We start from the raw sequence: 11,309 nt of genomic DNA on the forward strand, positions 1-11,309 counted from the left end.
TGCTTCTGCGTGTGTCTCCTAGCGCTGTCCGCGTTTCCACAGGCAGTGAGGTGGCGCTGAGGGTGCGTGTGCCAGGGATCGGAGACTGTGGTTGGGGCGAGGGTGGTCAGAGTTGTTTGAAGGCAAGGCAGAGTCTCCTGGGACTGCGGGTCTTGGAGTGCAGAGACCTGAGCTGTGGCTGGCATCACTGGGCCGGTTTCCCTCTGCCAGGCAGCAGCAGACTGGCCCGGCCGTGCGGAGATTTGACCGGAACCAGAGAGGAATGACCTCTGAGGAAGGTCGTTAGACACAGAGATTGTCTGGGAAACAGGTAGGATGGGGGCCACGCAGGCAGGACCGTACATTTGGAACGCGGGGATCCTACCACGTGCTAACTACTCAAAGGGGAGTTTGGCAAAGGGCGGGTGACGCTCTTTCTGGATTCGCCCTTACGTAGCCACCTGCCCGGAAACTTAAACAGCAAATACCTGCACTGTGAAACAGGCCTTGTCACATTACAGCAGCAGATGGCCAGGGCGCTCTCTCAGACCGTTTTGCCACCCACCACCTGACACGTCCTGTCCTTGACGCCTCTGCAGAGTCCATGGGGTGGTGACATGCTGTGGCCCTGAGTCTGGCCTGGGATTGAGTGCCAGCTTCCGGAAATCTGTGTGACCTTGGGCCTGTTATTTTACCACCCATGCCTCAGTTTCCGCTCCCAAGCATGGGGACAACAGTACTACCTCACACAGTTGTGCCGAGGATCATGCCAGTTAGCGCAGGGAGCTAGGCTGGTACCTGGCTCCTAGCAGGCACTCGTCCCTGCTGTGGGACTCACGGTGACCCCGGGCCCCTGCACGGCACACGCGGCTGGGACCCTGCGCTCCACAGCAGAGACACGCGGGAGGCCGGAGTGAGTCCTGGTCTAGCCTGAGGGCTGGGTGTGCGGGCAGCACCTGCAACCCCAGGACTGGCAGGCTGAGGCAGGAGGACCCGAGCCTGAGGCTGGCCTTGCCATAGGGAGACCCTGTCTGAAGGAAAGTGGTCGTGGTGGTGTGCACCCACGGTCCCACCACGCCAGTGGCACCTGGTGTCTGTCGTCGTCAGTCTGTCAGGCCGTGGTCGGCTGGGCAGCTGTGTGCAGGTCACCTGGCTCCTGGGCAGTCCTGGCTTCGCGAGAACCAGCAGCAGACAGCGGCAGGCCTCCCGGCGCCTGCAGCCCTTTTCTCGTTCCCAGTAAAACCACCCATTGGCCCCTTTGGGCCCGCTGCCTCGGTCTTACCAATGCTCCTACTTCAACCTGGCCTAGGCTGGGCCTTCCAAAAACACCATTTCCTGCTGGCCCAGGCCCGGCTACTCCCAGTGGGATTCCTACCAGAGGAGAAGGAAAATTGGTGAGGGGGTCCCACTGCAGCTCATTGTGTTCTCGTGCTGTGGGGGACTTCGCGACACCATTGAGCACACCCCCAGTGCTGGGGGAAGGCGCCGCCCAGTGCACATGTGGTTGTGCAGAGAGCCCCATGGCCCATGTCCTGCCCTGGGCCCCATCATTGGTTCCTGCGTCCCGCCTCCTGCGTCCTGGCTCAGCAACGCCTGACCTCTTCCCATACTGGCCTCCCTGGCTGCCCCTCCCACTGTCTTCCTCCATCTGGCTTCTCACTGGCGTGCACATCCACCAGGGACCAGACCTTTCTGCTGTGTGTGACCAGGAGTCTGTCCCTCATGCTTGACTTGAGCATCGCAGCTCTCTGGGACCCTGAAACCAGGCGAAGGTGACACTAGGTGACAGCCCGTCAGAAGGCCCCCAGGCAGAGCAGGGGGACGAGGCCGGCAAGGGCCTGTGTGTTCAGAGAGCGGCCAGGAAAGCCCCTTCAGGGACCTGGCGGTCCCCACTAGAGGACTGAGTCTGTCCTTCAGTGATGAGCACAGGCTTGGCCAGAGAAGGGATTTACAAGGTGTTTTTACAAATGTTTATAAAAAGATTCTTTAATAGGCTGACAGGTGGCATGGTAGTGAAGGCGCTGAACTCCCACACGGCTGACCAAGGTTCGAGTCCTGGACTAGCAGCTTGAAAATCACGCTGAGCGCGTGTGCATGCCCAAAACCCCAGGAGGAGAACAGGGGAGGGACTGTGGTGTGGCTGCCCCTTCTAGAGGGTGACTGCTCACTTTCCCTCTCCCTGTCTCTGTCTCTCTCTGGTGAGCGCATGCCCCCTATGGCAAAACAGAAAGGCTCTGTAACTCTTTACCAGACTGTAAAACGCACTCAGATGCGTATTTCTCAAAAGCTCCATTGGAAGTGGTATAGGGTTCGTTCAAGAGCAAACTCCTCTCTTTGAGATAACTCGTTAGTTACCTAAGGCCGTCCCGTTGAAACCCGCAGCGACAGCCAGGTTGGCCCTTTGCCGTGAACACGATGTGTATTTCTGACTGAGCTGTGATTTGTCACGTTCTTGTAGATGGGAACTTCCTAGCCATAGGCTCTCACGACAACTGCATCTACATCTACGGCGTCAGCGACAATGGGAGGAAGTACGCCCGCGTGGGCAAGTGCTCGGTAAGCCGTGCCCTGCTTCTCGGGCGTCAGGCGGCAAAGCGTCCGTCAGCCCCCGCAAGGCCACCGAGACTCACGAGCCGTTCTCTCTCCCAGGGTCACTCCAGCTTCATCACCCACCTGGACTGGTCCGTGAACTCACAGTTCCTCGTGTCAAATTCCGGAGACTACGAAATCCTATACTGTGAGTGCAACCCCACAGGCTCTGGGTTGCAATCACGTGGCACATCCACTCTGCAGCCCAAACGGGCCTCTGAAAACGCCGCTTCCCTTAGGACTGGGACACATGATGTCATGTCGGGCCTCGGTTTCCTCCCCTGGAAGTAGAGGAGTCAGGCTGCCCGGCTTCTCGGGTCCTTCCCAGCACTGAGAACCTCGGTTCTGTGAAGGGGAAGCTGACCCTGCCCCGGGGGAGCAGTCCCTGCAGGGCGGGCTGGTGGCCCAGGAGCCGCTGCAGTAGCCGTCAGCCAAGGGCCCTAGGAAGCCGCTGCGCCCAGCAGGCAGAGACAGACCACTGAAATGCACGGAGCCCCAGGAATGGCTGTCCTTCCCTCCCGGGTCCCCACCAATCTCTGCACCCAGCAGGACCTGGGAGTGGGGCGGTCCCCAGGCACCTGCCACACACCAAGCTCTGGCCCACACATGGGGTCACGGGGCCTGAGAAAGGCCTGGCCTCTGCCCACAGAAGCTACGGAGTGCAGCGTTCCCATTTCTCACGTGGCCCATGGCTCTCTGTCTTGTCCCTGCTTCACAGATGAGGAAATCAGGGGTCAGACACGGGCCTCAGGTGTCAGGAACAGGTGGTGGGAGGAGGTCACTCTTGGTGGGCACGTTGCCCTCCTGCCGAGGAGCCCGGGGCTGTGGGCCGCTGGCGGTAGGAAGCAGGGAGCACGTGTAGCAGAGCCGAGCACCCCAGCGGGTCTCAGGGCCTCACAGGGGCAGAAGCAGGGTGGTGTTTTCAGGGAGAGTCCCTGAGTCTAGAGTGTTCTCAACAAGGTGTGTGCTCCACTGGGGAGCATCTTTGGGGGAGCCAGCGGGTCACCTATAGGGACTTGGTGTGACAGGTGGCCATAGGCTTCAGTTTCAGACTCAGAGCTGAAGGGACGGGAGCGGGGACTGAGCTTGTGGCGGGGAGCCTGACAGCAGTCCCGTCCAGTGGGGACAATGAGCATACAGAGCCTGGAGACCACAGGATAGCCAAAGGCAAGAGTGGCCAGACCGTGGGGAACGGTCAGAGGGAGACGGGAAGGAAGCAAAGAAGAGGTGGCGGCACCGGGGCTCGTGCTGGGAGGGCAGACAGCTGTGCTCAGGTCGCCCGGGCCAGGAAGTGGGACAGGTCCCTTACTGGAAGACCTGTTAGCCTTCGGGGCCTGATCGGGGGCTCAGCCTTGCTCAGGGGAGGAGTGGGGGCCTGGTGTAAATGTCTCCAAATCCGGTTTGCCTTCCCAGGGGTCCCCTCTGCCTGCAAGCAAGTCGTAAGTGTGGAAGCCACGAGGGACATCGAGTGGGCCACGTACACCTGCACTCTGGGCTTCCATGTGTTCGGTAAGTTCTCTGTAGAGTTCGTCAGGGTCAATCACACGCGGGGTCTACTTTTACAGTATTTCTCTAAGCAGACACCACGTGCTCTCCCTCACGTATAGGAATCGGAAAAAATTACCTCACAGAAGTAGAGAGACGTAGAATGACTGTTGCAGAAAAATGATGGGATGGGGACCAGCAGTTAGTGTAATGGCTATGTCGCTGGACTCCCACATAATCGACCACGGTTCACGTCCCGGACCCGGTGGCTTAAACTCACACCGGGCGTGTGTGCGTGCATGCCCAAGATCCCAAGAGGAGAATGGAGGAGAAGGGATTGCGGCGTGGCCATCCCCCCTGGGGGGTGATATCTCGCTTTCTATCTCTCTGTCTGTCTGGCAAGCGCACGCGCCCTATAGCAAAAACCTCTCCAAAAAAAAAAAAGAAAAGAAAAATGATGGGATGGAGGGATAGAGGGATATCGATGACCGGAAACAAAACTGCAGATAGCTGCCAGGAGCGGTGTCTCACGTTTCCAAACGCGGGTGTGGAGAATGGTTAGCTTCCTGTAGAAAATGTCGCAATGGTTGAGATGATGGGGTACTAATCACCATGATCTCGCTATTAGGCCTTGTATTCGGGTGCTGAAGGCACATTGTAACAATTTTCAGGTTAATCAAAACTCTGTCAATTTTTTAAAATTTACAAAGAGGGCCGGCCCCATGGCCTAATAGTTAAGGGACACAGATCCTACGTGGCTGACCGTGCCATCTGAGCCCAGCCCCAGTGGCTTGAAAGACATATTGGACACACATGTGTGCCCCAAATCCCAACTGGATGGAGAAATGGAATCGAGGGGATCGTGGCATGACCTTATTGGGAGTCCTTTCTCCCTCTCCAGCAAGCTCACGTGCCCCCTGGCAATGAAAATAATAATAAAAACTTTTTAAAATTATAAAAGAGGGGCCAATAGGTGGTGTGGTAGTTTTTTCCTTTTTTCTTTTAAATAAGCTCTAGTAAGTTTTATTCAAGAAAAACGTTGCATGGTTTACTTTCACGGGTCTGTTCCAGCATACTTCTGATGACATCCAGATCTGGATCAGTGACGGGCGTGCACACTCCGTGGCTGTGCCCACATGCTGTGCCCAGCCTAACACTGTCCACTCTAGTGATGGACACCAGTTTTGACCAACATGGTGTGCTCCATTTGGATTCCCTCAAAGCTGGGCAGTTGCTGGCAAGGGGGACCAACTTTGCTTTGCCTTGTCTGGTTCTTTTAAGGTTTGCTTGGGGGACCAGCAGTTGGCATAATGGCTATGTCGCTGGACTCCCATGTGGTCAACCACGGTTCGAGTCCTGGACCCAGTGGCTTAAACTCAGGCTGGGCGTGTGTGCATGCATGCCCAAGATCCCAAGAGGAGAATGGAGGAGAAGGGATTGCGGTGTGGCCATCCCCCCGGGGATGATTTCTCTCTTTCTGTCTCTCTGTCTCTCTGTCTTTCTGGCAAGTGCATGCACCCTATAGCAGAAACCTCTCACAAAATAAATAAATACATAAATAAATAAGATCTACTTGGACCCCAGCATGTACTCCCACTTTCATAACATGTTGGAGTCGAGAGCTGATCGACTCCAGCAACTTTTTCATCCTCTTTGTGTCCACCATCTCCCTGCCTTAGGTGTGGAATGGCCCCAACCAAGAGCAGCCACCAAGATGGCTGGGCAGCAAGAAAGAGGGTGGCGTGGTAGTTGAGGCACACATGGTCAACCGTGGTTTGAATCCCAGACCTGGCGGCTCGCTTTCTCACTCCCTCCACACCCCAGTCAAATTTTAAAAAACAATAATAATAAAATTAAATAATCAGTTCTTCTTATAATTTTTTAAGAAGAAGAAAAAGAGTATTTCCCCAGTAGTGGCACAACCTCAGGTCTGTGGTCGTGCACCCACTCTGCTGCTCAGAATCCTGTGCCGCACCCCCCGCGGCAGCCTGGGGTGGTGCCAGGGCATACTCGGCATGGCCAGCTGGGAACCAGCGGCCCTGAGGTAACCCTCCAGAGTCTTATCATCCCAGGTCACGCCAGATCTGGATGAACCAGATGGCACTCAGTTGACGGGTTTGTCATCTGTTAGGGTTTGGTTCTTAAACTAAACGTTTCGCTTCCTTCTAAGTTCATTTTAGGAGCATATTCACAAACAACCTAAAATAAACTGCCACCGTTTAGTCAAACAAGAAAGGCCAGCATGTTCCGTCTCTCGCAGGACGGCAGGCAGGAAGTTGGCGGGGACACGCCGCCTCCCCAGGGTTGCATCGCGCTGTACTCGGGGCTAAAGGCAAGGCCCAGGCGGACTGCAGGGCTGCAGTTGAGGGACTGACGTGCGTCCAGCCCGTAGCCCACCTGTGGGACTGAGAGGTTCTGCAAAGCAGTAGCCAGGAGCAGGGCCCTCCTCCCCGCTGCCCACCATGACCAGGCCACCCGGGCACAGGCTGCGGAGCCCACGAGCAGATGGCAGCAGCGATGGAGGCAGCCTGGGCACCTGCCGGGCTGCCCCAGGCAGGGAACATGAGGGACTGACGTGCGTCCAGCCCGTAGCCCACCTGTGGGACTGAGAGGTTCTGCAAAGCAGTAGCCAGGAGCAGGGCCCTCCTCCCCGCTGCCCACCATGACCAGGCCACCCGGGCACAGGCTGCGGAGCCCACGAGCAGATGGCAGCAGCGATGGAGGCAGCCTGGGCACCTGCCGGGCTGCCCCAGGCAGGGAACACCACAAAGAAGCACACAGACCCAGGGCTAAAGAGCCCAAGGTGGCATGGTGGTCGGGGCACTGGACTCCGTCATGTCCAACCACAGTTCTAGTCCCAGACCTGGTGACTTGAAAAGCACACTGGGTGTGTGTGCACCGAGTCCCAGGAGGGGACTGAAGAAGAAGGGATTGCAGCATGCCCGTCGCCCAAGGGACTGCTTTCTCACTTTCCCTCTCTCTGTCTCTCTGGCGAGTGCACGCACCCTATGGCAGAAACCTAAAAATAATTGGAGGAGATTCTCTCACATGTAAAGTTACCAAAAACAGGTGGTGGTGCTGCAGGCCTGAGGCCCAGCCGGGTTCCCCTCAGGTCCTTTGGGCAGAAGAGGAGGGGATGCAGGCTCAGGGCTCCTGACGCTCTCCGCTGTAGCATCAAGGTGGGCCCAGAAAGCCTGTCTTTGTCCTCCCGTGCAGGGAGGGGCTCGCCGTGGCTGAAAGGCTGCCTGAGCATGGCTGGTGGAGCTGAGAGAGGCCAGGAGCCGAGGCAAAGGTCCTGCCTCCCCGGTTCCTAGACCCAGACCTCAGGCAGTGCTCTCTGCCGCAGCGCAGTAGCCGGTGCAGCTGCCCTATGTCTCCGGTATGCCCAGCTCTCTTTGGGGTCTTTTTTTTTTTTGGAGAGGTTTTTGCTATAGCGTGTGTGTGCTCACCACACAGACAGAGAGAGACAGAGAGACAGAAAGCGAGAAATCACCCCCCAGGGAGAATGGCCACGCCACAATCTCTTCTCCTCCATTCTCCTCTCGGGATCTTGGGCACACATGCACATGCGCCTGGCGTGAGTGTTAAGCCACCAGGTCCGGGACGCGAACTGCGGTCAACTACGTGGGAGTCCAGCGACATAGCCATTACGCTAACTGCTGGTCCCTCTTTGGGGTCTTTGTTTCAGGAGTGTGGCCAGAGGGCTCCGATGGGACCGACATCAATGCTGTCTGCCGGGCCCACGAGAAAAAGCTCCTGTCCACTGGCGACGACTTCGGCAAAGTGCACCTCTTCTCCTACCCCTGCTCACAGTTCAGGGTAAGGGCGGCTTGCCCTTTCAGGGCCCGCACTCTGGCCTGGCCCATGTGGAAACCCAGCAGAAACGGGCAGTGGTGAATGCTCCCAGGCACATACGTGGACAGGACCCCACTCTCTGGGCCTCTGGGGACCTGCAAAGCCTGGGGTCTCTTGTCCCTCTAGCCCTCTGGGCCTCTCTCCTCTGCCCCATCTCAGCTTTCTCTGCTCCGGCCCTGCTGAGCTGAGCTGGCCCCGATGCCTGGGACCCCTCCTGTCCCCCAAGACCTGACCTCGTTCACCGAGGAGGTCCCCACCCTCAGCAGTTAGACCCACCTCTGGGCCGCCCGAGCCTGGCACAGCCCTGTGGTACTGCACATTTCTCTGCCAAGGACAGTCACTGGCTGCTGTCTGTCCCATCACCAAAACACTGGGACTCGGGTTTGTCCTGGTGCGGAGCAGGTGCGCAGGTGAGAGCCACCAGGCGAGGGCAGAGCAAGGGAGCCGAGGAGCAAGGCGGGGGGTGCTCTCCCGCTGCAGGCCGGTGTGTGCCGATGCCCTCCACAACCAGCCTTCTTTTCCAGGCTCCAAGCCTATCCGGCGGGCCCAGCAGCCACGTCACCAACGTGGACTTCCTCTGTGAAGACAGCCACCTCATCTCCACGGGCGGGAAGGACACGAGTATCATGCAGTGGCGGGTAGTCTAGTCCCGCGGGACGTGGGAGAGACGCGTGCTGGGGACGCTGACTCGCATCGCTCTCGGTCACTGTGATTTCTGTTTTGTTTAAAAACTTCTTACAAACCTCAGGAAAACTGTGCCCGCGCCCGGTCACCTTAGCTTAGCCGATCAGCGAGCGCCCCCTGGGGGCGCGGCCCGTGCTCGCTGTTGTACTCTGAAACGGCACGTGCGCAATGGCTCCACGTTTACACATGGCGGCACCCCAAGTAACTGGGATACCTTTAGTAACTTTTCTATGAACTCGAAACACGGTCACAGAATGCCTTTTCCACTACTGTACATAGTCCCCACGAGCTCACCGCCCAGCTTTCTCGGCCAGTATGTGAGGAGGGGTACCGAGCCCGGGAGCGCTGGTACGGGTCGGTCCTGGAAGGCTAACTCGGGGAGAGGAGAGCCAGGAACTGGTCTGCACAGCGGGGTGAGGAAGTGAGAGGGGAGGCTTCCCTGGGCTCTGTCGTCGGAGCTCCCAGGAACACCGTGGGGGAGGTGGTGGAGCGGCTGCACTGTCTCCGCAGGGTTCGCTGGGCTGTCCCGCCTGACCAGAACACCTCCGTGCGTTGCGACCTCGTCCCCGTCCACCTGTCCCGATGCGTGGTGGGACTGTAGACACCTTCCTCTGTATATTAACTGGCATGATACGGTATTGTACTTGTATAGGATTTTAGCGATTCTTAATAAACGCGTAAGGCTAGGCTCTACTGTTCTATGCGATGGGCAGTGTACATTAGTATTTGACGACCAAGTAGACCAAGTCAAAAAGGCATCTGTTAGTGAACCATAACCCGGGTGGGGAGAGGGCGCGAGGCCTCACCAGGTGCAGAGGGCTCCTTCCTGCCTTTGGTGTGCGGCTCATCACATAGGAAGCGAGACTGCGCCCAGCGAGGGCCGCGGCGCCGCAGGCAGTGTCAAGAAGGCCTTATCCACATCGATTGTGTGGCAGGTGGAAATTCATTGTTTACATTGGGGAATGTACCTCGGATTTTTAAATAGAGGAGTCATAAAGAGACTTAAAGACAAATATTAAGATTTTTACTCGTTCCAGGCAAGTAAAAGAGTCGAATTGTCTGAACTCTGGCACTGGTTGTTTCGAGTGGCTGATTAAGCACGTTTGGAAACGTTCCCCGTGACACCTCCCGCCTGCCGCGGCAGGGCGGGGCACCGGTGGACACCATGTATTAAAGATGATCTGTTTGTATGTATCCTTATCAAATATATTCTATAAAGAAATAAAATCGGAAAAGCAGATTTCTTATTGACCTATATTCATGAAAGTATGTAAATTAAAATATTTAAAGTTGGAGTGATTCACACGATATTCTGTTTCGTATACGGATTTTTTCTCCCCTGGGCCATTGCAAATGGAGCTGAAGTTCCGCGCACAGCGTGGGGACACTCCCCAGGTCGGAACGCCATGAAGAATTCGGCTGGATTATCAAGCCTGGTTGCTAGTCTCCTTGGTTATGTAAATACTGGTGGAAATGGGCTTTTTAAGTTAAAAATTGAGGGAATAATAAGATCAGGGAAAGGAAAAGGATCTGTTGTTGACTTGTAAGTCAATACCATCTTCTAAATAAAATAAATGTAAGATTTACTTTTATTTCTATATACGTCTACTATTTTCCAGGCTCAAAAATAGAAAAAGAGGGCCAGCAGGTGGTGTGGTGGTTAAGCACTGAATTCCCACGTGGCCGACCACGGTTAGAGTCCCGGACCCAGCAGCCAGAAAATCGCACCAGGGGTATGTGTGCTCAGAATCCTGACAGGCAGAGGAGAAGGGATTGTGGTGTGGCCATTCCCCGGGGGCAATTTCTCACTTTCCCTCTCTCCGTCTCTCTCCAATGAGTGCACACACCTTATAGCAAAGACCTAGGCAAAAAGAAGAGTGGAAAAAAGATACACATACACACTTACCATTTATACCTGTATATATAGATAATACATTATGGCTTACTATTATCTATTCACTGTGTATTAGTTAAGTTACTATGTATTAGTAAATAGATCATAGTAAGTGATGGAACATAGAATGTGTTATATGTATTATTGGAAGACATAGTATATATACCCTATTTTGTATATATGATTTTATATTGTCATGTTTTATTCATCACGACAGTAAGAACAGTATATATGCCTAGAATGTAAGCAGGCTAGTTCTGTAGCCAACTGGTTAAGGAAATTGGATCCCACATGGTCGACTGCAGTTCACATCCTGACCCTGGTGACTTGAGAAAAACTGGGCATGTGTGTATGTGTCCCCCAAATCCCACTGGGATGCAGAGACGCCAGGAGAAAGGGCTGCAGAACGAACACGCTCTGGTGGGAGTGCTCTTTCTGTCTTCGTCTGGCCAGTGCATATATGCTCTGGCAATAAAAATAAAATATAAGCAATTACAAAGATAACAATGTGATATATATATATATATATATATATACAGAGAGAGAGGAGAGAGAGAGAGAGCTTGCTGCTTTTTCATTCTAATTAAGAAACAAATAAAATCCATCATTAGGTGCATTGGTGGTCTTTACATCATAGCTCAAGATAAGGGCTGCTGGCACCAGCAGTTAGTGTAATGGCTATGTCGTTGGACTCCCATGTAGTCCACCGCGGTTCAAGTCCTGGACCCGGTGGCTTAAACTCACACCAGACACATTTGCGTGCGTGCCCAAGATCCTGAGAGGAGAGTGGAGGAGAGGAGATTGTGGCATGGCCATCGCCCCC

At 55.2% G+C, this 11,309-nt stretch overlaps 1 protein-coding gene across 1 annotated transcript in view; it reads left to right on the forward strand.

Annotated features, from left to right (window-relative positions):
• EML1 (EMAP like 1) overlaps nt 1–9,887 on the forward strand; it is a gene marked incomplete in the record, with an annotated part of 190,152 nt that extends 180,265 nt beyond the window's left edge. Inside the window, 5 exon segments of the mRNA XM_027776368.1 lie at nt 2,438–2,535; nt 2,629–2,716; nt 3,982–4,077; nt 7,742–7,872; nt 8,433–9,887. Of these exon segments, the coding sequence (XP_027632169.1) occupies nt 2,438–2,535; nt 2,629–2,716; nt 3,982–4,077; nt 7,742–7,872; nt 8,433–8,555 (536 nt within the window).
• Nucleotides 9,888–11,309: the final 1,422 nt, after the last annotated feature.

This window comes from Tupaia chinensis, unplaced genomic scaffold (genome assembly GCF_000334495.1).
Source record: "Tupaia chinensis unplaced genomic scaffold, TupChi_1.0 Scaffold000671_1, whole genome shotgun sequence".
Classification (NCBI taxonomy): domain Eukaryota; kingdom Metazoa; phylum Chordata; class Mammalia; order Scandentia; family Tupaiidae; genus Tupaia; species Tupaia belangeri.